The sequence below is a fragment of the Tursiops truncatus genome, chromosome 16 (assembly GCF_011762595.2).
Source record: "Tursiops truncatus isolate mTurTru1 chromosome 16, mTurTru1.mat.Y, whole genome shotgun sequence".
Classification (NCBI taxonomy): domain Eukaryota; kingdom Metazoa; phylum Chordata; class Mammalia; order Artiodactyla; family Delphinidae; genus Tursiops; species Tursiops truncatus.
Genome location: NC_047049.1, coordinates 62,248,002 through 62,274,982, shown reverse-complemented (window position 1 = coordinate 62,274,982; position 26,981 = coordinate 62,248,002). Strand labels below are relative to the sequence as shown.

Here is a 26,981-nt window from a genome sequence, read left to right as displayed (position 1 = left end):
GAGGGGAAAGAAGCAGGTGTGGGCGGAAGGGGAAGTTGAGCGGTGATGGTGAGACAGCGGCCTTGGACAGCCCCGGGTTGACTCACTCTGAGCTAGAATGGCCTGTTAGAGTTACCGTCATGGTTTGTGCTATTGTGGTCTTGAAGCGAGCATCCTGAAGACCAGAGTCGGAAGTGATCTGTGTTTCAGGGAGTTTGGAGGAGAAGAAGGTGGGAGCTGCTGCAGGGATGAGGGAAGGGAGGGAAAAGGGGCTCCGGGAAGCGTTGTGGCCTGGGTGCCCCTCAGCAGTGTCCCAGAGATGCCTTTGGAAGTCGCCTGACCGTGTCTCTGGCTGGGCTTGGGCCCTTGGTCCTGGCTTCGGCGGGCCACATGCAGCTGTGGGTCATCCAGTCACCACGAAGTTCACAGGGCTGTGGGCAAAATGAGGGTGAGGACAACGCACTGAGCTTTTTATTCCGGGGAGTGAATCCCGTTGGAAGGCTCAGCCTTCATTCTGAGACTATGCCCTTCTTGCTCTTTGGGTTAAAGTGTCCTTCCTGTCATGAAATAATGGTGACGGCAGATGGTAGCTGTGTTCCTGGTTTTTCTTTTTCTCTAACATTTCTTACTCAGTGGAATAACATTCTGGTGAGCTGTGTGGTTCCTTCAATTAGGTTTATGATATTTCATTGGTCTATGAAATTCAGAGACTCAGGAGCCCTGATCTAGTTCCTCATTTGGAGAAGAGAGGGGGAGCCCCTGAGAGGGGAAGGCTTGCCCTGGGTCCTCTGGCCCTGGAGGGGGGCCGCTTCCTGAGGGCTTCCCTCGTCCTGCACTGGCCTGTCTGCCTCTGCTCGCTTGAGGCCCATCAAACCCCCCTCCCGGTTATTTCCCTGTCACACAGGCAGGGAGCTCCTCAGGACCTGGATTGTGTCTTATTTATGTCTGGTGTCTAGGAGAGTAGTCAGTATATCAGGTGCACTATAAATGTTGATTGAATCAAAATGTTGATGAATAAAATTTAAAATATGACTCAGGGGTGAGGGATGATAAATTATATATATAACATATATCATCTATCTGTATCTAATATATATATCTGAAAGCCTTATACTGATGGCACTGGCACTAATGGTGGGATTTTAGGGAACTTTGAGTGGGCAGGGCAGTATAAAGCCTGGTACATGGCACACAGTAGGTGCTCAATAAATGCCAGATGAATAAATGAATAACAAATAATGAATAAAGTTGAAAACATCACCCTGTCAGGGATGATGGGAGTAGCATTCTTATTTTCACAGAATCTAAAGCTTAAACTAAAAGAACATGTCCATGTAGGTCGGGCAGAGCTTTTGGAGGATGTTAGGGTCTCCGCAGCATTCCAGGATTTATTTCTCACAGATAGCCCCCCCCCCCCCTCCGCCTTGTCCACAGACTAGAGGGTCCCAGGCTGGCCCCTTTAGCAGATGGGCTCTGGGCCCTCCACCCGCTGGCCCAGAGTCTGGGACTTCAGCTGGGAGAGGGAGTGTTGCCGTCTGCCAAGAGCATGGGCTGCAGCTGACACCTTTTTTAAACACTGTGAGTGTGCTGGGGCAGTGCCTCCCCCTGAAAGCCTGAAGTTTATCTAGCTGGAGAAGAGAGGCCGCGAGTGTTTACATCTGCTGTAGTCCTGGTGTACACAGAGCTCAGAAGCTCTTAACACAAAACGGGTTCGTTTCTCAACATCAGGCTTCTGCAAAATCTGCCCATTTATGGCAGGCAGAGGAGGAACTGGGTGCGGCTTGCCCTAGGAGGGGACACCCTAACACCCGCTTGCTGGTTGCATGACTGGGGTCATCCCAGAGGCAGCCTGGGTGTTGCAGGCAGAGGGGACTTGGTGTCTGCCCCAGGTGCTGGCAAATGCGGCAGCAAGTGCTGTGGCGAGGAAAGGGGGGATGAGGTAAGGAAATGGGGGGTGACAAAGGGTCAGCGCTTCTGAAAGGGCTGAGTCTTGGGCCCTGCAGCGGGTCTCTCGGCTGGGCAGGTGGTCTGATGGTCAGCCCAGAGTTAGGAGAAAATGTCATGTCTCTACCTTCATGAAGCTCCCAGCCAAGTTGGGGAGCCGGGTCCTGGAATAGCAGAGAGAACTCACTACCTCCTGTATTATCTGTCCCCCTCCACTCCATCCTCTGCCACCATATGATCTTTTAAAAACACAAATCTACCATGCATTTCCTGCTTGAAACCCTTCAATGACTTCCCATTGCTCTCTGGGTTAAGAGAAAAATAGCCCTATTCCTTTACCAGGTGTGACCGCTAACTCTCCCTCAGGACCACTTTCCCCTTGTTTCTTTTAGCAGTAGAACCTCCCCAGATGTTACCTGTCACCCGGCTGCCCAGCTAAGGACTACCTTTCCAAGCCTCCCTTCCAACCCAGGTGTGGTCACATGATTAAGATCTGGCCCATAGGATGTGGGCAGGAGCGATTTATATGTGTATACGGACAACTTCAAGGTCTCGTTTTTTTTTTTAATTTATTTTAAATTAAAGTATAGTTGAGGGCTTCCCTGGTGGCGCAGTGGTTGAGAGTCCGCCTGCCGATGCAGGGGACACGGGTTCGTGCCCCGGTCCGGGAAGATCCCACATGCCGCGGAGCGGCTGGGCCCATGAGCCATGGCCACTGAGCCTGCGCGTCCGGAGCCTGTGCTCCGCAACGGGAGAGGCCACAACAGTGAGAGGTCCGCGTACCGCTAAAAAAAAAAAAAAAAAAAGTATAGTTGAGTTACAATGTTGTGTTAATTACTGCTGTACAGCAAAGTGACTCAGTTATACATATATATATACATTCTTTTTCATATTCTTTTACATTATGGTTTATCACAGGATATTGAATATAGTTCCCTGTGCTATACAGTAGGAACCTTGTTGTTTATCCATTCCATATATACCAATTTGCATCTGCTAATTCAAAACTCCCAATCCATCCCTTTCCCACTCCTCTCCCCCTTGGCAACCACCAGTCTATTCTGTATGTCCCTGATTCTGTTTCTGTTTCATAGATAGGTTAATTTGTGTCATATTTTAGATTTCACATATAAGTGACATCATATGGTATTTGTCTTTCTCTTTCTGACTTCACTTAGTAAGATAATCTCTAGTTGCATCCATGTTGCTGCAAATGGCATTATTTCGTTCTTCTTTATGGCTGAGTAGTATTCCATTGTATATATGTACCGCATCTTCTTTATCCATTCATCTGGGGTTCTTTTCGTTTTTTGGCTAGTTTTTAAAAATTTATTTGTTTATTTATTTATTTATTTTTGGCTGCGTTGGGTCTTCATTGCTGTGCGCGGGCTTTCTCTAGTTGCAGCGAGCGGGGGCTACTCTTTGTTGTGGTGCGCGGGCTTCTCATTGTGGTGGCTTCTCTTGCTGCGGAGCACAGTCTCTAGGTGTGCGGGATTCAGTAGTCGTGGCTTGTGGGCTCTAGAACACAGGGTCAGTAGTTGTGGCCTAGGGGCTTAATTGCTCCACGGCATGTGGGACCTTCCCAGATCAGGGCTCAAACCCGTGTCCCCTGCTTTGGCAGGCGGATTCTTAACCACTGCGCCACCCGGGAAGCCACATTCATCTGTAGATGGACATTTAGCTTGTTTCCATGTCTTGGCTATTGTGAATAGTGCTACTATGAACATAGGGGTGCATGTATCTTTTTGAATTATAGTTTTGTCTGGATATATGCCCAGGAGTGGGATTGCTGCATCATATGGTAATTCTACTTTTAGTTTTCTGAGAAACCCGCATACTGTTTTCCATAGTGGCCACACCAACTTACATTCCCACAGTGTAGGAGGGTTCCCTTTTCTTCATACCCTCTCCAGCATTTGTTATTTGTAGACTTTTTAAGGATGGTCATTCTGAAGGTCTCATCTTTAAAGAGGGAGCTGGTCGCCTTTCACTTCCACTCTCCTCTTCCCACTGCCTGGAAAATGGCAACAACAGGACCTGCCATCTTGAATCCAGAGAGGGCAGCCCTGTCTTCTGGCTGGCAGAGCCCAGGGCTGTTACATGAAAAAGGAAAAGAAAAGAAAACAAACTTCTTTCTTATCTAAGGCACTGCATGTTGGGCTCTATTATAGCACTTAACCCTTCATAATACAGTATCCTTCAAGAACTTCCTTGGTGCTCACTCAGGTTAACTGTCTTTGTTCTATACTCCAGTAGTATTTCTGTGCTTTCCTTCTTGTTAACACCCTGACCCATCACATCTGTTCAGAGTGGGTTTTCTCTGCTAAGCTAAGAACTTCATGAGGCCAGGAATCATGTCTGTCTTGATTATGGCCATATCTTCCCTTCCCTCCATTGTGATGGGCACATTGTATATGCTCAAGGGTATTTGCTGATTAAGTAAGTGAATGAATACAGTGAAACAACTTGGGTGTAATATTAGGAATACTTTTTGCTATAAGCAACAGTGACTTAAACAAATGGGGGCTTATTTTTCTCACATAACCAGAAGTCTGGAGGTCAGTGATTCCATGCTAAACAGCTCATGGTTTCAAAGCTCTTTGGGAATATTGATTTTTCTTGGCCTTTACCTCATGGCTTCAAGATGGCTGCAACAGCTCCAAATATCATGTCCTTACGTGACTGCATTCCCATCCCAGGAAGGGAGCAGGAAGGAAAAGAACTCCCCTTCCAGGGCTTTCTCTTTTGTCAGGGAGGGAAATCTTTCCCAGGACCCTCCCAGTAGATGTCCCTTATATCTTATTGGCCAGAACAAGGTCACATGACCACCCTTAGCTACATGGGAAGTTGGGAGAGGAAGTGTCTTCCTTCTTCAGGACGCAACTGGGTTTTGGCACTGTGGGACTCACTGGGGCTGGTGGGAAGAAGCCAGTTCTAAGAGCCCTTGCCTTTTCCTTACCCACGTGGTACCATATTCAGGAAGTCCCAGGGACCATGGGGTATCATGATGTGGTCACAAATCATGCGTTGCTCTTAATGCTTGCTGGAGAATGTCACTTTCTATCTCTTGAAATTCTCTTCTGGACACTGGCCTGCCCAGGAGACTGAGCTCTGCCAATGAGCTCACCTGTTCCAGTGCAGTCCATCAACTATCATCTCTGTGGTCACAGCAGTAGCTGTGCACCACACACGTGCCCATGTGCCTGGTGATTGAACAAGTTATATAACCTCTTCATGCCTCATCTTCCTCATTTGTCAAGTGGGACTAGTTGTCCTATCTCATGGGACTGTTTTTGTGCCAGTACCTGGCACATAGGGCTAAATAAGAGTTTGCTGTTGTTATTTCATTATATCCCCATTTCACACATGGGAATATATGCTCAGAAGAGTTAAAGAACTTGCCCAAGGTCATGCAGTTGGGGGAGCCAACAGTCAAAGCCTGATCTGTCTGACTCCAGAGCCCACACACTTTCTTCTCCTACCACAGGGCTTCTCTGAGATGACAAATTTGTACTGAATGTTCCAAGGGTGGGGTGTCTTGCCACAGACACTATGTATGAATCCTTTTAGGGCCCGGATGGAATGCTGCCTCCTCCTGGAAGCCTCCCTGGATACTTGCTCTCTACTCCTCACTGGCACATGGAAGCTTTTCTGGAGGACACGGGAGCTGCCCCTTGTCTCTTCCTTGGAGGGCAGAGAATGTCAGTCTTGGCCACTGTTGTGGTCATCAACACAGATACAGTCTTAGCCCTCCGGGGCACCTAGTCCTGATAAGGACACTGATGCCCAGGTGAGGCACTCACTCCACGTCAGACAGCCAGTACTAACAGAGCTGTGTCTGGAGCTCCAGCCTCCAAATTCCCCATGCAGTGCTGTTTCCTCAGGGCTCCCTCCATGACGTGAGCACTTTGCAGAAACAGCAGCTCATCCAAAGGACACCCTCATTCAGGTTGGACTGAGCGTGGGGATCACTGGAGATCCTGGCCTGAGACTAAGGGAGATCATCTCTGATCTTTCGCCTCCACCCCCGTTCCTACCTGGGCCGAGGTCCTGGGTCCGTCCCCTGCACGTGTGTCAACTGCTGCCTGAGTGTCTGTAATACACAGATGACGACACTGAGGACAACATCATTGCTTTAATCCTTGTGAGCACAAGGGCTTCAAGCAGCCTCTCAGTCTCAAATGATGATTGATGAGGATGATAACGATAACCATGGCCAGGGTTAAGATTTATTGAGCCAAACCTCCTTGTAATAAGTGTGCATAATCTCTAATCAGCACGTCTCCCGCAACACTCCTTTCTCCTGCTGTGTTCTGCATCTCAGAAAACTGACCACATCCACCCAGATCCCCAAGCCTGAAACCGGGGCATCACCATCAGCAACTTCTGCCCTCGCTCTCTCCCCACTATCACCTACTCCCATCCATTCTACATCCTAAATCTTAACCCATCCACTTCCCTCCATTCCCACTGTTTGTCCTCCCCCCTCCAATTCCCTGTTCAATCTACTGAGAGCCATAGGCTCTTGCCTCAAGTCTTGTGGTTCCCAAACTTTGCTGCACGTTAGAATCACCTGGGGAGCTTTGAAAACGCCTGATGCCACGTCACACCTCAGACCAATTAAGCAGGAGGTATGGGGGTGGGAGGCAGGCATCAGTGCTTTTTATTTTATTTATTTTTTATTTTTTTGCGGTACGCGGGCCTCTCACCGCTGTGGCCTCTCCCGTTGTGGAGCACAGGCTCTGGACGCCCAGGCTCAGCAGCCATGGCTCACGGGCCCAGCCGCTCCGCGGCATGTGGGATCTTCCTGGACCAGGGCACGAACCCGTATCCCCTGCATCGGCAGGCGGACTCTCAACCACTGCACCACCAGGGAAGCCCCATCAGTGCTTTTTAGAAATCCCCAGGTGGTTCCAGTTTGCAGACAAGTTTGGGAACTACTCTTCCCTTGTTCCGAGACCCTCTTCCACACACTTTCACTTGGGCAGCTTCCACTTAATCTGGCAGGTCTCTCTTTCTTTTTTTAAAATTTATTTGGTTGCACTGAGTCTTAGTTGTGGCAGGCGGGCTCCTTAGTTGCAGCTCGCTGGCTCCTTAGTTGCAGCCCGTGGGTCCTTAGTTGTGGCAGGCGGGCTCCTTAGTTGTGGCTCCAGGGCTCCTTAGTTGCGGCTCACCAGCTCCTTAGTTGTGGCATGTGAACTCTCAGTAGCGGCATGCATGTGGGATCTGGTTCCCTGACCAAGGATCGAAACAGGCCCCCTGCATTGGGAGCACAGAGTCTTATCCACTGTGCCACCAGGGAAGTCCCTGGCAGGCCTCTCTTTAACATTGCTGCCTCCTGGAAGCCTTCCTGGAACAGACAGATCTAAGCAACTGCTCCTCCCCTCGACACTTAACCACTCTGTGTTGTTATTGCTTTTTCAAATGTCTGCCTTCCCTCCCTATCACCACCTCCTTCCTCACTGAGTGGAAACATTAATGGAAGCAATCCTCACAACAACACGAGAGGTAAGTTTTATTAATCTTATGATTTTGAATATTGCCCCAGGTTTTTATTTTTGCAGTTTATCTGTTTACAGTGTTTGAAGCATAAAGAAAAGCATTTTCTCTTTAAATGTGGATGTAGATATAAAGATGTTTGTTCTTAATACTCTTAAAGCCAGTGTTTTCCTGTTTTCTGTTTGAAATGCCCAAGCCATAGCTAATAATTCCTGAGGGACCTTGAGACTATGGAAAATACCCCATATTTAAAGCTGATCATAGATTATGGTTATTTCCTCTCAATCATCTACCGATGTTGCTTTTCTGTGGTCTAGATTCAAGAGCTAAAAATGAAGAATCTAATGTTTGCTTGATAACTCTTTTTTTTTTTTGCGGTACGCGGGCCTCTCACTGTTGCGGCCTCTCTCATTGTGGAGCAAAGGCTCCAGACACGCAGGCTCAGCGGCCATGGCTCACGGGCCCAGCCGCTCTGCGGCATGTGGGATCTTCGCGGACCGGGGCACAAACCCGTGTCCCCTGCATCGGCAGGCGGACTCCCAACCACTGCGCCACCAGGGAAGCCCTGCTTGATACTCTTTTAAGGAACCTATTCTCTCTGCTGGAAGATTGTAGCTTTTTCTCTTTTCTCTATGGAATTCAGGAATTTGCCAATTTATACCCTGTGTATAAAAGAGTATCAGTTTTAAATATGGTACTCAGTGAGTCCTTTCAGTTTGAAAGCACAAGTTTTTCTTCACCGGGAACTTTTCTTCTATAATTTCTCTATTTTCATATTATGTAAGAATGTTTTCAGGTATAAGTAGCAGAACATTTGAATAAAGAATGACTTGAATAAATAGTTGCTTATTTTCCTCACTTCACAAGGCACTGGGTAGGCAGCTGCTGGCTTGGGTTCTGTCGTTTGACAACATCAGGGTTTGGGCTGGTATCTCCTCAATTCTCTTGGCCTCTCTCTTGTGGTCACAGGACGGTTGCCGCAGCTCCAGGCACTGTGTTTGCAGTCAAGTTAGGAAGAAAGGAGAAAAAAGTGCGGCACTAATTGCATATGCATTTTATATCAGAAAAGACGAAAGTGTTTCTGGATGCTTATGTCTCATGGGCTGGAACAGTGTCATATAGCAAGGGAAGCTGGTAGTAAGTGTCCAGCCTCCATAGTGGAGTCAGAGGAGGGAGGAGGAGGTTGGGCACGGGGTTCAGCTAGTCAGCCAGTGGCTTCTGCTACATTTCTTCATCCTGGATCTGGCCTCCACATCTCTTATTTTTTTCTTCTGATTTCCACGTCTTTGTGTTTTTTGCTCTGAATTGTGAGGTACTTCTCTCCCTTTGTCTTCCAGACTCAATTCCCATCCCTGACTGTCTCTATTAAATTGTTATATTGGAAAGTCATACTTTTTAGGGAATTCCCTGGCGGTCCAGTGGTTAGGACTGTGCCCTCTCACTGCCGAGGGCCCGGGTTCAATCCCTGGTCGGGAACTAGGATCCCGCAAGCTGCGCAGCGCGGCCAAAAGAAACAACAAAAAAAGAAAGTCATATTTTTTAGTTAGCAGGAATTTTTTTGTGTGTCCTCCAACTGCATCTTCCCATAACCAATTTTTCTTTATTTGAAGTCCTCTCTTTCTTGCTACTTCTACTTAACGCGCTCACCTAGGGCTTCCTCCCGTATGTTACTGAGTCCTTTTAAATAGGTGTGATTTTTCTTTCCTTCCTCATATTTTTTCCCCCTTGGTCCCCATAGAGGCCAGGCTGTTGACATGTTTAGAACAGGGACCAAGCCAGTAAGCGGTGGAAGACACAGCAGTTTATGCTCTCCTGGGCCTTTCGCGAAGGAAAGGTCTGGCAAACAGTCACTCCTTCGCCTCTCTCCACTCTAGGCATCCCTGGAGGCTCGCTGGCCACCTGGAACCCATCAGTCCACCAGTGCTGCCCCCCACTCCGTGGTGGTCAGCTGGGCGGTGCAGGCCCCCAGGACCACACACGGCCTGCAGGCAGAAGCAGCCCCTCCCTGAGAAGAGTTAGGGTTCCACGGAGGTGGGGGCAGGTCACCTCTGGGAACCAGAAAGTCCCTTCTACCTGGTGCCGAAAGGAGGCTGTGCCCCTTCTCCCACCTCTGGCCCTTCAGCTGTAGCTCAGGAGGGTGGAGCCCCAAACCTGCTCTTGCCCTTGGAGATGTAGGGTCTCCCTGCGGCCTCAGGTACTCCTTCCTGGCTTCCGGGTTATGGCCTCAGGTACTCCTTCCTGGCTTCCGGGTTATGTCACGCAGAGAGTGGGTGGCAGGCAGGGGGAGGGGGTAAGCGATGTGCAATCACTGCTCAATCAAGGCAATCTCAGGATTCATTTGAGCCCAGTTTATAATGGTTTGGCTTTTGCTTAATACCTGGGTACACTCTGTACAAACAAATGTTATAAATCCAGGTGCGACTTACCTGTCTGCTAAAACAGGCCTGGTAGGGCTTCTCTGGAGGCATTTTATCAGGAGTTTGAATTAGTGATTTCAAACAGTGGGTTATGACTAGTGTTAAAAGGGACAGTATAGAAAATATAAGAACGCATCCTGCGGCAAGGGTGAGTTTGTTTCATGCAACTTTTGCTCAGTTTTGTGTTTTGTATGTACATTGGGCTGTAACGTAAACTACAGTTCTGGGTCATGTTAAAAAAAATGTATAAGCAGGGGAATTCTCTGGTGGTCCAGTGGTTAGGACTCTGCACTTTCACTGCTGTGGCCCGGTTCAATCCCTGGTCGGGGAATTAAGAGCCCACAAGCCATGCAGCACAGCCAAAAAAAAAAAAAAGTATAAGCGGTATTGAATTGGAGGATGTTCTGGGGACAGTTGTTTTGGCTTCACAAGAGAATAAAATTAGAGGAAGATGAGATCCTTTACTAGAAGAATTCCATAACTCCCTCCACCCCAGATGACTTTATTTATTTATTAAAAAAAATTTTTTTTAAATTTATCTTTGGCTGCGTTGGGTCTTCGTTGCTGCGCGCGGGCTTTTCTCTAGTTGCGGCGAGCAGGGGCTAGCTACTCTTCGTTGTGATACTTGGGCTTCTCATCGTGGTGGCTTCTCTTGTTGCGGAGCACAGGCTCTGGGCACACGGGCTTCAGTGGTTGTGGCTCGTGGGCTCTAGAGCACAGGCTCAGTAGTTGTGGCACACGGGCTTAGTTGCTCCACGGCATGTGGGGTCTTCCCGGACCAGGGCTCGAACCCACGTCCCCTGCACTGGCAGGCAGATTCTTAACCACTGCGCCACCAGGGAAGCCCCCCCAGCTGACTTTAAATGCAGGTTCCTATGGCATTTATGATGCACTAGAACTAACTACTGTTTAGCAGCCTAAACTCATGGTGTTTTTCCCCAGTCCCTACTTGACCCTCCAGAAGTCAGACCAGCCTGCTTTCTCTGCAGTCCTCGTGAGATCTCAGGGAATTTGCTGGGGCAGAGAGGCAGCCAGCATTGCTCCAGGGTTTGGAGGGAAGCTTGAGGAGGCTGAGCAGGAGGTGGAAACCAGCCCCGGGTCCGAGTTCCTGCGCGGACCCTGAAGGGCTGTGTGACTTTGGGCGCACACTCCGAGACTGTGTCTCCTCGTGAGTGAAGCAAGAAGTATCCTCCTCGTCTTGTTTCCCACACAGAGCGATTCTGATGACCCACAGAAAAGGAAAAAAACCACATTTCAGTCAACACATGTTTGTAACAGAAAATGGCATTTTGCTAGTGGAAGGCCTTTTGCTTTCTCTGAGCCGGGCAGAGGGGGACTTGGGAATTTACGACAGAATGTAGGTGCTGCAGCTGAGGTGAATTTGCTCAGCAAACAAGAAAGAGGAAGTTGAAATGGCCTGAGGGGAAATACCGGAAGTAGGAGAAAGGGGGCGGTGTTTCTGGGAGAAGAGAACTGGCTCCTCCCGGGACAAGTTTTTCCTCAAATGTCTGTGTGACTGGCTTTCTGGTGAGGCCCGGGGTAGGACGGAACCTGCAGTCTGAACGGGGCTGCAGGCAGAGCCGGCCCGCGCTGCGAGAGACAGCTGACCTGTGGCTTCCGTGTTTAATGAGCAGCTACGTGTGCCCAGCACCCCCCCCAGGTCCCCAGATACCAGGTGGTGAGATGGCCCCTGCCGACAACCGAGTGGGGAGGGGGGCGATATCCAAGTAAATCTGGGGGTGGTGAGGGTTCTAACAAGTGGGTGAAAGCACTTAGTCAGCTGTAAACTGGGCAGTCTACCTGTAATGGGGTCCCCTAGCAACCAGCACAGGGCAGGATGCTGTGGCCTGTTAACCTTCCTGGCATAGGCCAGCAGATCCATGTACGTTTTCTGAGTGTAAAACCTTACACCCCTTCCTCAGTAGCTGCAAGATCAAGTCCAGACCCCACTTCTGTGTCCCCCAAGGCCTATTCCTGGTACCTTCTGACCACCCTGGGGGCCCAGCCACCTCCTCTGAGACTCCCCTTCCCCAGCAGCACCCAGCCTTCCAGAAGCAGGTGCCCTGCCCTCCCGAGTGACAGGTGGAGCTATTGCTGCCGCCCTGATGGCTGGCACTCACCACTCCCAGTGAGTCACGCAGGCCTGGCCCAGCAGCCATTGTTCCCACGGTGCTTTCCCAGAACGCCTGGCTGGGCCCCAGTGAGACCAACCCCTACAGGTGGCCGGCGGCGAGACTCCTCCTCTGTCAAAGCTCTGTGAGGCCAGCTTGGAATCTCCTCCAGAAAGGCCCCTCCCTTATGAGGAGAAGAGATGGGAATGGCGTTTTCTCAGTCTGTCAGCCCTTGGCATTGCCCACTTAAAAGAATCTATTACTTAATTTAAAAATGTACAAAGGATAAAAACAGAAAATTTATAGAACCACCAATGGCTGATCAACATGTAAAAATACACTTGACCTCACTAATTATCAGGGAAATGCAAAATAAAAGGGAACATTTTTCTTTTTAAAAAACATTTATTGTGCAATATAGCACACATGTAGAAAAGGGCATAAAACATAAATGGGTAGCTGTAAGCAGGATTCTGGCCTTCTTTGAGCTTGAGTTCCTCTGTCCGTTTATGAGGCAGGTGGACCTAATGATATCTGAAGATCCTCCCAGCTCGGGTACTCCTTGAATCACCACTGTCAGCCTTGGTTTACTGCTAATTCCCTCTGTGACCAGGGGAAATATCCTAACCTCCCTGTTTTCTCATTTGTAATTGGGCATACAAACACCTATCCAGCCTACCTCCCAGCGCTGGCAGGTGGCTCCAAAAATTTTGAAGGAGAAAACCAGCCAGAGGATAAATGTCCTAGGAGGGTGGATGCTAGGCTCAGGGCCAGCACCTGGGCTGTGAAGAGATGGAAGGGGTTCTGGTGGTCTCCGAGGCCTGGCCCCCTCCATGTCTACTGGTCCCCATTGGACTGCACAGAGGCAACCCAGCTGTGGGCAGATTTGACTCAGTTCTTTAGGAGCTGTTTTGTTCTAGGTACAGTGCTTGATAATTTCATTTGGTTACCTTGAAGCATCCCATTTCACAGATGGCATTGGTGTCCCAGGTGGGTAACAAAGTTCCCAGTATCCTCATTCAGAGTTGGCTTGCACGTGGTAGGTCTGGCATGTAACCTGCCCCCTGACTGTGAATCAAATGTTTTTCACGAAGCCGTGCTGCTTCAGGGAGCTTGACTCACCTTCAGCAGGTCCCCTTCGTCCCACTCCTATCCCAAGGGATCCCTTAGAATGAGTTTTCCTCTTTCCCCCATGATAACCTTCAGATAGCTGAAGTCACTGGTCCTATCCCCTGAGTCTTCCCTTCCCCTTTCTCTGACTTTTCCTCTGAGGGCACAGTTTGAAGCCCTCACACCACTGGCTAGTCCCTTCTGAACATCTGTGAGATCATGGGAAGGGTAGAAAGAAATAGGATGACCATCTTGTCCTGGTTTTGCACAGGACTCTTTTAGCACCAAAACTCCTAGATCCCAGGAAACCCCTCAGTCCCAGGTGAACTGTTACGGTTTCTAGGGACTGTCCCAGTTTTAAAACTGAATGTGCCATGTGCCCCAAGCCACTGATAGATACTAGTTATTGAGGTGTTAACAGCTGTTGTCTGGGGGAAATAGGATTGTGCAGTCAAATATAGTTGGGAAAAGCTGCATCCCCATCTTTCCTCCTGGAGAGAAACAATATCCATTCTCACGTTAAAGGATATGAAAAAGTCCTGCAGCATTTCCCAGACTTTTTTGATAGATTCTTTTTAAGGAAACACGTAAAAGCTCAGAACTACCATCTTGCAGAAACACACAATAACACTGTGTAAAGTTTCAGCTCTGATCAGTATTGAACTCTTAATGTTTGCGCTGTTGTGTATTATTTCTCTTTGCTTTTTAAGGCACATAGTTAACACATTTCATTCTAGTGTAGCTGGGGCCACAACTGCATTCAGTAGAAAGCACATCATTTGCTGGCTCAGAGTATTTGAACTTCCCACTGGAGAAAAGTCAGTTTACTTCTCTGAACCTCAGTTTCCTCATCTGTAAAGTGAGATTCATCACATCAAATTCCATGGGTGGTGGGGAATTAAGAGGTGATTATGTGAGGGACTTCCCTGGTGGTGTAGCAGTTAAGAATCTGCCTGCCAGAGGGAGGAACACTCCCAAACTCATTCTACGAGGCCACCATCACTCTGATACCAAAACCAAAGATGTCACAAAGAAAGAAAAGTACAGGCCAATATCACCGATGAACACAGATGCAAAAATCCTCAACAAAGTACTAGCAAACAGAATCCAACAGCACATTAAAAGGATCATACACCATGATCAAGTGGGGTTTATCCCAGGAAAGCAAGGATTCTTCAATATACACCAATCAATCAACGTGTTACACCATATTAACAAATTGAAGGAGAAAAACCATATGATCATCTCAATAGATGCAGAGAAAGCTTTCGACAAAATTCAACACCCATTCATGATAAAAACTCCAGAAAGTAGGCATAGAGGGAACTTTCCTCAACGTAATAAAGGCCATATATGACAGACCCACAGCCAACATCGTTCTCAGTGGTGAGAAACTGAAACCATTTCCACTAAGATCAGGGACAAGACAAGGTTGTCCACTCTCACCACTATTATTCAACATAGTTTTGGAATTTTTAGCCACAGCAATCAGAGAAGAAAAAGAAATAAAAGGAATCCAAATCGGAAAAGAAGAAGTAAAGCTGTCACTGTTTGCAGATGACACGATACTATACATAGAGAATCCTAAAGGTGTTACCAGAAAACTACTAGAGCTAATCAATGAATTTGCTACAGTAGCAGGATACAAAATTAATGCACAGAAGTCTCTGGCATTCCTATACACTAATGATGAAAAATCTGAAAGAGAAATTAAGAAAACACTCCCATTTACCATTGCAACAAAAAGAATAAAATATCTAGGAATAAATCTACCTAAGGAGACAAAAGACCTGTATGCAGAAAATAATAAGACACTGATGAAAGAAATTAAAGATGATACAAATAGATGGAGAGATATAGCATGTTCTTGGATTGGAAGAATCAACACTGTGAAAATGACTCTACTATCCAAAGCAATCTACAGATTCAATGCAATCCCTATCAAACTACCACTGGCATTTTTCACAGAACTAGAACAAAAAAATTTCACAATTTGTATGGAAACACAAAAGACCCCGAATAGTCAAAGCAATCTTGAGAAAGAAAAAGGGAGCTGGAGGAATCAGGCTGCCTGACTTCAGACTATATACTACAAAGCTACAGTAATCAAGACAGTATGTTACTGGCACAAAAACAGAAATATAGATCAATGGGACAGGATAGAAAGCCCAGAGATAAACCCACACACATATGGTCACCTTATCTTTGATAAAGGAGGCAAGAATATACAGTGGAGAAAAGACAGCCTCTTCAATAAGTGGTGCTGGGAAAACTGGACAGCTACATGTAAAAGAATGAAATTAGAACACTCCCTAACACATACACAAAAATAAACTCTAAATGGATTTTGAATGTAAGGCCAGACACCATCAAACTCTTAGAGGAAAACATAGGCAGAAAACTCTATGACATAAATCACAGCAAGATCCTAGAGAAATGGAAATAAAAACAAAAATAAATGGGACCAGAGGAAACTTCAAAGCTTTTGCACAGCAAAGGAAACCATAAACAAGATGAAAAGGCAACCCTCAGAATGGGAGAAAATATTTGCAAATGAAGCAACTGACAAAGGATTAATCTCCAAAGCATACAAGCAACTCATGCAGCTCAATATCAAAGAAACAACCCAATCCAGAAATGGGCAGAAGACCTTAATAGACATTTCTCCAAAGAAAATATACAGATTGCTAACAAACACATGAAAGAATGCTCAATGTCATTAATCATTAGAGAAATGCAAATCAAAACTACAATGAAATATCATCTCACACCGGTCAGAATGGCCATCATCAAAAAATCTACAAACAATAAATGCTGGAGAGGGTGTGGAGAAAAGGGAACCCTCTTGCATTGTTGGTGGGAATGTAAATTGATACAGCCACTATGGAGAACAGTATGGAGGTTCCTTAAAAAACTACAAATAGAACTACCATATGACCCAGCAATCCCACTACTGGGCATATACCATGAGAAAACCATAATTCAAAAAGAGTCATGTACCACAATGTTCATTGCAGCTCTATTTACAATAGTCAGGACATGGAAGCAACCTAAGTGTCCATTCATCAACAGATGAATGGATAAAGAAGATGTGGCACATATATACAATGGAATATTACTCAGCCATAAAAAGGAACGAAACTGAGTTATTTGTAGTGAGGTGGATGGACCTAGAGACTGTCATACAGAGTGAAGTAAGTCAGAAAGAGAAAAACAAATACTGTATGCTAACACATATATATAGAATCTAAAAAAAAAAGAAAGAAAATGGTCAGAAGAACCTAGGGGCAAGACGGGAATAAAGATGCAGACCTACTAGAGAATGGACTTGAGGATACGGGGAGGGGGAAGGGTAAGCTGGGACAAAGTGAGAGAGTGGCATGGACATATATACACTACCAGACATAAAATAGATAGCTAGTTGGAAGCAGCCACATAGCAGAGGGAGATCAGCTTGGTGCTTTCTGACCACCTAGAGTGGTGGGATAGGGAGGGTGGGAGGGAGGGAGATGCAAGAGGGAAGAGATATGGGGACATATGTATATGTATAACTGATTCACTTTGTTATAAAGCAGAAACTAACACACCATTGTAAAGCAATTATACTCTAATAAAGATGTTAAAAAAAAAAAAAGAATCTGCCTGCCAATGCAGGGGACACAGGTTCGAGCCCTGGTCCAGGAAGATCCCACATGCTGCAGAGCAGCTAAGCCCGTGTGCCACAACTAATGAGCCTGCGATCTAGAGCCCGCGAGCCACAACTACTGAGCCCGCACGCCACAACTACTGAAGCCCGTGTGCCTAGAGCCCATGTTCTGCAACAAGAGAAGCCACCGCAATGAGAAGCCCGTGTACTGCAATGAAGAGTAGCCCCCGCTCACCACAACTAGAGAAAGCCCACACGCAGCAACGAAAACCCAATACAGCCACACACACACACACAAAAAATACAAAAGAGGTGATTATGTGAAGTCCCACAGCTCAGTGCCTGATGCTAAATAAATAACTGGTCAAGAATAAATGGAGATCCTTGAGAGTTAAGATGGGATGGGAAGGAGAAGTGGCCTAAATTCTGAGCCACGAGATGGCACTAAAAGGAGTCAAGGAGAACCTGAAGGACAACAAAAGTCTCTCCTCAAGAAGAAATATATGGACTCAAAAATGCAGTACTTTGGGGGAAGAATTGGAGGAAGAGGAAAAAAGGAGATGGGTGTTTGAGTTTAAAGAATTTTTTTGCCTCTAAGAATGTACCAGTTATCTTCTGCTGTATAACAAACCGTGCCAGAATTTAGTGCCTTAGAACAACAGTCTCTAAATTGGTTCTCTAAGTTGGTACATTTAGGCTGGATTCAGCTGCTTGTGCCTGGATTCCTTCACATAGATACAGTCAGATGTGGCATGGATGGGCTGGATGGTCTAAGATGGTTTCACACACATGTCTGGTGGTTGGGGACTGCCAGCCAGGAACCTTGCTTCTATCTCATGTGGTTTCTCCAGCTAGCTCATACTTGTTCCCATGGCAGTGTCGTTCCAAGAGGGCCCAAAGCAGGAGCTGCAAGGCTCTTGATTCCTAGGCTTGGAACTCAACCAGCCTCACTTTTGTCACATTCTATTGGTGAAAGCAAGTCAGAATGCCAGCATAGATTCAAGAGGTAAGGAAACAGATTCTATCTCTTGATGAAGAAGCTGCTGAAATTCCTGACCATTGAAACTCTTCCACATAGGTGCTAACTCATGCATATTTGGCCTGGGAGGCTGTTTGGTGGGTTGGGAAGAAGTCCACATATGCACTCCCACGTGAACGGCTTTGTACACCTGCCTGCTAGTGTATACTTCCCCGTGTTGTCTGCACTTACCGCCTCCATTTCTTCGCTTCCTTTCTCTCCTCTATCCACTCCAATCAGGATTTTGTTCCTATTGTTCCATTGAAAGAGCTCTTATCAAAGTCACCAGTGACCCACATCTTGCAAAGCTGATGGTCAGTTCTCTGCTCTGTGCCACCCATCCGCCGCCGCCCTCTCAGAACATAGTTGAAGCCTCAGCGTATTAAGGGGGGTTCCCAGGACATTAAGTGCCGTTGAGCATCTCTTAACTTCTTTTTTTTTTTAACATCTTTATTGGAGTATAATTGCTTTACAATGGTGTGTCTCTTAACTTCTTGAAGCCCTTTCTTCTCTAGGCATCCCTGTCACCTTTCTGGCCTCATTTTCCTTCTACCTCACTGGCTGTACCTTTTCTGTTTTCTTTGCCAGCTTCTCTTCCTCTCAAGGGAAGGGGCCCCAGGGTCTGTCTTTGTCCCTCTACTTTTGCTACATTTTCTCCCTAGATGATCTCACATAGGCCCATGATTTAAATTGACCTGATGACTCTCAAATTTATATCATCCAGCTTAAACCTCACCTCTGAGTTCCCTGGACAATTCCACCTGGATTTTGAAAAGATAGTTCAAAAAGTTAAATGGCCAAAGTAATTGATTTTTTTTTTTAAAGGAAAGCTTTTTTCTTTTTTTTTGGCCGCACCATGCGGCCTGTGGGATCTTAGTTCCCCGACCAGGGATTGAACCCGTGGCCCCTGTAGTGGAAGTGCAGAGTCTTAACCACTGGACTGCCATGGAATTCCAGTAATTGATTTTTTAAAAAAATTTACTTATTTTATTTATTTTTGGCTGCGTTGGGTCTTCTTTGCTGCGTGCAGGCTTTCTCTATTTGCAGCGAGTGGGGGCTACTCTTCGTTGCAGTGCACGGGCTTCTCATTGTGGTGGCTTCTTTTGTTGTAGAGCACAGGCTCTAGGCATGCGGGCTTCAGTAGTTGTGGCACGTGGGCTCACTAGTTGTGGCTTACGGGCTCTAGAGCACAGGCTCAGTAGTTTTGGTGCATGGGCTTAGTTGCTCCGTGGCATGTGGGATCTTCCCGAACCAGGGGTCGAACCCATGTCCCCTGCATTGGCAGGCAGATTCTGCGCCACCAGGAATCTGCCTTCACTGCGCCACCAGGAAAGTCCCCACTAATTGATTTTTGACCCACTTCCCCCCAGCAGCATTCTTTGTGACCTCCCTCACCTTTGTAAATGACAGCAACATTTACCTAGTTGCTCAAGGCAAAAGCACTTGGGAGCATCTTGATTTCTCTTTTCCTCACATTCTACACCCAATCTGTCAGTAAGCTCTGTTGGTTCTATCACCAAGATATATCCCCAGTGCAGCCACTTGTCATTCTTCCCAGTGCTGTACCCCTAGTCCACAGCCTTTTGCACTGAGACTGTGCAAGGGCTTCCTAACCAGCCTTCCTCACCCCCAGCCCTGTCTCCTGTCTGTCCTCCATGCTGCAACCTTCTTATTTATTTATTTATTTTGTGGCCACCACGCGGCCTGTGGGATCTTAGTTCCCTGACCAGGGATTGAACCTGCGCCCCCTGCGGTGGAAGCTCAGAGTCTTAACCACTAGACCACCAGGGAAGTCCCAGCTGCAACCTTCTAAAGCTTAAATCACATTCAGTATCACGTCCCTGCTTAAAACCTACCAGTGGCCCTCACTAAAACTGGAAACAAATCTACACTGTTTACGAAAGCTGTGAGGCTTCTTCCTATACCTCTGATCTCTCCCCGTTCTACTCTCCCGAGGTCCTTGCATGAGCCACATGGACCCTCTCAAAGCTGCTTCTTCTCTCATGGCCTTTGTACCTGCTGCTTCTTCCACTAGAAGCTCTTCTCCCGCATCTTTAGCACATATCAGTACCTGAAATTACCCTTTTCATGTAGTAGTTGTCATGTGTGTTGCATGTCCCCGCCCCCCCCGCCCCCCCCCCCCCCCCGCCCCGCATTCCCATGCCCCAGTAGAAGAGAATAGAAGCTCTTGTCTATCTTGTTTACAGCTGTATCCCCAGAGCCTGGGGCAGGGCCTGAGTCATAGTAGAAGCTCAGTGTACATTTGCTGACTGATTTGTCTGTGAGGACTATAGCTAAGATTGTTAGAACTAGGTAGAAGAAAAACAGTCCAGCCTCATGGTTTCACAGATGGGGAAGCAGAGGCAGGGGTGCAAACTTATGAGAGCCAAGTTGATTGTGTACAATCCGTAGGTTTCATTTTCATAAGCAGTAGTAGCCGCTAAAGGTGAAGGTTAGTTATTTCCTCCTACAATCTCCCTGCCAGGATTATCATGACAATAGATCTCAGAACAAATTCTGCTACCCATACAAATCTGTATACAACAAGCATTTACTAGCAGGAAGCCACAAAACCGGTTCATACAGTCTGTTCTGTAAAGTCAGTGAAGGCTCAGCCCTCTGTCCTTTTAGGTGCTCTGTCACCTTGCATGAAGGGTCCACTCAAGAAAGATACAACGTTCTAGATGCAGGATTCAGCTAGACAGATGGTCACATCAGGCAACCAGAATCCCTCAGGATTTGGGATGCCTCAAGGATTTAGCCCAGTGCATCATCCTTAAGTGAGATTTTTTTTTTTTTTTACTCTGAAGAAGGAATGGATGGTGCCCCTCATCATTTTAGCCAATCTACGTATCTCGAATAGCTACAGGCACACCTTGTTTTATTGCACTTCGCTTTATTGTGCTTTGAAGATACTGCGTTGTTTTACAAATTGGTTTGTGGGAGCCCTGTGTCAAGTCCAACAGCGTTTGCTCATTTCATGTCTCTGTGTCACATTTTGGTAATTCTTGCAATATTTCAAATTTTTTCATTATTATATTTGTTATGGTGATCAGTGACCTTCAATGTTACTATTGCAGAAAGATTATGACTCGATGAAGGCTCAGATGATGATTAGCATTTTTTAGCAATGAAGTATTTTTATTTATTTTGTATTTTTTAAAAGTTTATATTTTTATTTTTTAAAAGTTTACTTATTCTTGGCTGTGTTGGGTCTTCGTTGCTGGGTCTTCTAGTTGTGGCGAGCGGGGGCCATTCTTCGTGGCGGTGCGCGGGCTTTTCATTGTGGTGGCTTCTCTTGTAGTGTAGTACAGGCTCTAGGCGCTTGGGCTTCAGTAGTTGCAGCACGCGGGCTCAGTAGTTGTGGCTTGTGGGCTTAGTTGCTCCATGGCATGTGGGATCTTCCTGGACCAGGGACTGAACCCATGTCCTCTGCATTGGCAGGCAGATTCTTAACTACTGCGCCACCAGGAAGTCCAGCAGTGGACTGTTTTTAAATTAGGCATGTATATTGCTTTTTTAGACATAATGCTATTGCACACTTAGTAGACAGTGGTATAGTATAAATGTATCTTTTATATGCACTGGGTAACAAAAATTCCTGTCGCTCACTTTATTGCGATATTGGCTTTATTGTAGTGGTCTGGAACCCAGCCTATATCTCCAAGGTATGCCGGCAGTAATTTCACCAAAAGATAGCTTATTTCTAATACCTGTTGTGCTAATTAATAAGCCATGAATTTCACTGATACATTCATTGTGGCGCTCTCTATGCTAATCATTATTGAGAGAGGGAGAGCTGCAGGGCTGTGCTGAGCTGATTGGATGTGATTGTGTACATCTCAGACATGGCAGAAGTATTTACACTATGGAAAGTGGCAACAGGGTCTCCCTGCCCACCCCACCAACCAGAGAGCCAGTTATTAAACACTGACCAGCGCACCACTGGATAGCTTAGAGCCCTCTGGACTGTGGCCTTTTTGATAAATTCTGGCCAACCACCTCACCCTCATGACTACCTCTAGACTTGGTGATAGTCATAGCTGCACTTTAGAAATTACCTGGCACCTTTACAACAATATTGATTCCCAGGCCCCGGTCGGTGGAGATTCTGACTTAACTGGACTGGGGTGGGGCTTGGATATCAGGATACATTTGAAGATCACCACGTGGTTCAAAGCTGCAGCCAGGGTCACACTCCCACCTCTGTGTCATACTATTTATGCCACATATTCTAACAAAGTTAATGGCAAAGCCAGGCTTGGCACCAGGCCTGCTGACCCCCAGCCCAGAGGTCCTGGCAAAAGGAGAGAAAAATTGAAAATAGGTCATTACTTCTTCTGAGATTTCAGTATTTGCAGATGTGTCTGAGGAGCAGCCCATAGTGCTTGGGGTCAGGTTGGGGGTGGGAGGAACAACGAAGTTGCCCAGGAGCCCGGGAAAGGCTGTGCTAGCCCCAAAGAGCTCCAGGCTCTCTCTGTGGGGGTGTCTCAGCCTCATCCCTCAGGGCGTCATCGTTTAGGGGCTCAGGGAGAGCTGAGAGGGACCACTCAGATGTGTGTGTGTCACTAGGGAAGATTTGAAAGAGGAGAGCGTGCAGCTAGCTAGAGAGGTCAGGACTAAGGCGGGGGCAACTGAAAGAAAACCGGAGTGGGGAAGGAGGCTAGGAGGCGAACCCCCAGGGAGAGGGAGACAGACAACCCCTCCTGGGGATGGAGATGAGCACCTCCATGAGTGGGTGTAAGCCTGGCTCTGTGGGGCTGGTGAGGGAAGGTAGTCCTGCAAAGAGGGGTAAAGATTTAATTTCTTCCTCCTTAAAGGACAGAAAGGATGACTTCTAACCTTGGGGTAGGATGCCTTCTTAGCCCCTGGTTATTCATTTGAAGGTGACCCTCAGCAGTTCCTGGTTCCAAGTCTCCACCCAACCTTGCAAGGCTCGCTTGCTTCCTAGTACCAGGAAACTGGCTTCCTTTTAACTCCCTGGGCAGGGCATTGCCTCCCTCCCCACCCCCACCTTACTTTCTTCTTTCTATGGCAGAGCCCTGAGGGCTGGGACAGCCTGGTCTCTGTTTCTCTCTGGGAGGCTTGGGAGTCCAGGGCAGGGGACTGGGACAAGTGTGCCATTCCTGCAGTCACCACCAGGGACCCCACCTAGCGCTGCCGTGAGCTCACAACCTCTGGGCCACACATTTAATTCCTGAATGGCACAAACACTGGTTGCCGGCCTGCCAAGTCCCAGGCTGAGCTAGGCCTGCAGGGAAAGGAAATAGCAGTGAGTCAAGCAGGGGCCGTGGGAGACAGACTCACAGACAAGAAGACAGATTCTGACCCCGGGCAGGGGAAAGGCTGGGTGCGAAGAAGCTGGGTCAGAGCTGGGCTGAATGTGTGCAAGGGAGGGGGCTCCTGAGTTGGGGTGAGGGGGTGAGGGCTTCTCAGAGGAGGAGGCCACTGGGGCAGGGTTGGGATCTCACCTGGCCGCAGAGAAGGGGAATCTCAGAGACCTGGGGAAAAGCCTCCAAACTGTTACAAGAGGAAACTGCGGGCCTCAGCTCCACGAGGGCCCCTACCCGCACCCTCGTCTGCAGCACCTTCCTAGATGCGGCTCTCCCACCCCCCTTAGGCTGAGGAACTCCACTTCCTTATTCCATTCATGCCTTGCACACTCATTTGCACACTTTAACACCTTAGCCATAAATTCCTGCTCTTTTCCCATAGTCTTCTCTCTTGACAACAGTGGAAAGCGAGCATTTCTGTGTAACCCGAATGAAGCACTCTAGCTGTCTCCCTAGCGCCCCTCTGCACACACTCTCCCACGGCCCCCAAAGTGCCTGAGCATAGGCGCTTCCACAGCTGCACGCGACCTCTTTCGCAAAACCCTCGCCCCTGCCCCTCCCTCGGCCTCCTCTGGGTCCAGGCCGCTGCCCCGCCCCAGGCCCGCCCCCTCCCAGAGCGCCCATTGGCCCTGGGGCTGGGTGGGCCCGGGCCGGGGCTGTGATTGCGGCTCGCCGGTGTCAGTCCCCGAGTGAGCGCCGGTGGCGGGGCGGGGAGCCGGGCAGGCAGCCTCAGGTGGTGCTGCTGGCAGCGAGGGACCCAGCCCGGGAGCCCCCCAGGATGCCCCGCGGAGACTCGGAGCAGGTGCGCTACTGCGCGCGCCTCTCCTATCTCTGGCTCAAGTTCTCGCTCGTCATCTACTCCACGGTGTTCTGGGTGAGTGACCCCAGTCGGGCCCCGGCATGGGAGGGGGAGTCGGCACTCCCTTGTTCACCCACACGCTGAGCCGGCGGTGGGGGTGGGCTGGGTCCAGGCTTGTCTGCTCCAGGGAGGGGCAGAAGCGCACTCCTGGATTCTCGTCCCACTTTCCTTGTGAACTAGGAAATTATGGTTGCTCCAGCTCCGCCTGAGTTTCAGCCGCTCGGTGCGGAGCCTTAGAGCTTGGTGGCAACGTCTCAGACGAAGGAGCTCCCACGAAGGAGCTCCGCCTGGCTCACCTGTGTGCACCTGACCAGCAGTTTGGTTCTGCGAGTCCGCTGCGCTTCCGCTGGTGCCGTAGGCTGTGGTTACCACGTTTGGCCGCGCTCACCCCACCTGCCGGGTATTACTGAGTTCGTCTCTCTATCCGTCTGCGGAGAAGTGGTAGGGCTTTGTTGTCCGGAGTCGGGAGACCTGAACTCCTTATGCTGTCCCCACTATTTACTTGCCGATGCCCCTGAGCAAGATGCTTTTCCAGGTGCCTTGATTTCCTCTTTGGTGAAAGGAGGATTCCACCAGACGTGTGGTCTCCGGCTGCTCCCAGGTGCTCAGTAACTTAAAAAAGCCCCTGCACTTAACCTTCTCTCTCTCTTGTTGGGGGCAGGGTGGTAGTGGCTGGACATGAACCAGCCTTCGAATCCTGCCACTACCTCTTTCCAGCGGCGTGATCTCGGGGAAGTTACTTCAACTCTCTAGGCCATAGTTTCCCGGTCTGCAAATGAAGACAGTAATTATACTCAACTTTCAGAATGGTTGTGGAGATTAAATGAAACAGGTCAAGTACATTGCTTAGCACAGGGACCAGTGAAGAGCTTAAGAGGTGTCAGCCATTATTATTATGGGCAAGGGAGCTGGGCCCTCCTGGTAAGCTGCCCCAATAGACAGCATTTCTTTATGGAGATTTCAGACTAGACTGGGCCCCCTTGTAGAAATGAGGACCTCTTTCTACAGGCCAGTGCCAGCCCTGCCACTCTAGAATAGCCCCCTACCCCCAGTATGCCACAGGGCAGACTTGCCCAGGTACCTGACACCTCTCCCCACAGGGCAGACTTGCCCAGGTACCTGACACCCCTCCCCACAGGGTAGACTTGCCCAGGTACCTGACACTCCTCTGCCTCAAAACACATGCACACTCCTGGTCTTCTCCTCAGCCCTCATTGGGTCTGTTCTGCTGGCAGGAACTGTTAGATCTGCCATGAAGCCTGGCTTTCCTTGTGACCCCTCTGTGTATGTGACCTTACCTGGTAGTCAAGATCCAGATTCTAGTCTTGTTCTGTTTTGAATCACTGGGAGAGCTTAGGCAAGTCATTTCCATGTTTGGGGCCTCAGAGCTGTTAATTGACTTGCCCAGCTCCCAGTCCAATTCTCTGACTCTATGTAATGTGGAAGAGAGAAGAGCAGTATGTGTGGGGGCCGGAGGATGGAGCACAGACCCATTGATGGAGACTTCAGGGAGGCAGAAGGTTTTATGTGGAACTGGATGGGGGTGATTTGAGCTGTCATTCAGTGGTTCTTAAAGTTGCATCAGAATCAACTACAGAATTTTAAAAACACTACAGTTACCTGGGCCCTGGCCTGTGTATTTATTTGAACTTATTTAAGCTCCCCAGGTAATTCTACTGTGTGGTCAGGGTTAAAAACGGCTGAGTTAGATGGTCTCGTAGGCCCTTTGATTCTGATTCTGGGTTTTTCTTGCCTTCTCCTTGTTCGTCTGGCCTCAGAAGCTCATTCTCTGTAGGTCAGAGTTGAAAGAAAGGCTGAGGTTGATGGGTGGGGAGGTGAGAAAATAGGGGAAGACCAGGAGTCAGAAGGTGGGGATTACTGTTTTGGCTTCACCCCTTCTCTTGATATATAATCACTGACCAGTCTCTTAACCTCTTCGTGCCCCCATTTTTCCATCTGTAAAATGGATAACTGATACCCTGCCCCACACTTCATTGGATTGTTTTTGGGGTTAGTGATGTGGGGAAACAGTGATATGTGGGGAAACCAAGGACTATAAAAAAGAAAGTTGCACAGTTAAAACGGAACTCGAATTTTCAAGGCCTGTCCTGTCACTGTCCCCTGCAGCCCTGAGAAAAGAGCACTCTGTGACCTTTGCTTTGTCTCTCTTGGAGCAGGGTGGGACTCAGAACTCAGAATCTTTCCTTTCCAGCCACCTGAGATTGCCTTACCAAATCGTTAACTTCCCATCCCTGCAGGTATTTGTGCTTAAAAGTCTCCCTAGGCATGCCAAGAGCTCAGCCACCTGCCAGGGCAACTCCAGGTGCCAGAATTTGACTGCAGGGTGGAGGCCCAGTTTAAGTAATTTGTCCTAGACTGGGTTTGCTGTTAATTGGAAGCCATTACAGGAGAGCCTATCGTCTCCGTCCCTTGGGAGGAGGAGTAGGGCCAAGGGTTACTTGCTTTATAAGCCCAAAGTGCCAACACTTTCATCTCAGTATTTAAGGAGCCATAAGTTTTACCATAGCCATGCACCTTCTATAGGGCTTTTTGCTTTAAAACTTACTATCAAATAGGAAATGCAAGGAGACTGTACAACATTTAAAAGTATAGAAGAATCGTCATCAGTGATAAGCCTTCCTCCTATCCCTCTCTCCTGGCCTGCCCTGTCCAGAGGAGGCCTCTGTTATGAGTTTCTTATGATTCTTTTCTGAGATGCAATCCTAGGCACAGGATGTCCTAGGCACAAACATGTGCATATGTTATATATTCCTTTTTGTTCCCCCTGCATAAAGTAGCACACTACACAGCTCTGCCCTTACTTTTTCACTTAAATTTAAATCTGTGTGAAATTTGGAGCTTTGCTAGGGGCTGCCTCCTTCTGTTTGATGGCTGCATAGAATTCACTGTAGGCTAGGCCAAAATATACTTAATCAGTCTCCAGCTGGGGAACTCAGGTTGTTTCCAATCTTTCCTTACTGCAGACAGTGCCGCAGTGAGCGTCTTCGAACGTGTCATTTTGCACATATGTGTGTATGTCTTCAGGGTAATTTCTAAAAGTGGAA

General features: G+C 48.0%; 1 protein-coding gene across 3 annotated transcripts in view; it reads left to right on the top strand.

Moving 5' to 3' along the window:
- The window catches only part of TSPAN15 (tetraspanin 15), a 79,087-nt gene that overhangs the window by 5,807 nt on the left and 46,299 nt on the right, over positions 1–26,981 (top strand). Inside the window, exon 1 of one of the 3 annotated variants that reach the window (XM_033842151.2) lies at positions 23,710–23,931. The exons of 1 other annotated variant lie outside the window; for it this stretch is intronic. In XM_033842151.2, the coding sequence (XP_033698042.1) occupies positions 23,836–23,931 (96 nt within the window). In that variant the 5' untranslated portion in view covers positions 23,710–23,835. Of the gene's footprint in view, positions 1–23,709; positions 23,932–26,981 lie in introns of those variants that run through there. One more of the 3 variants, XM_033842153.2, reaches the window with a different exon arrangement.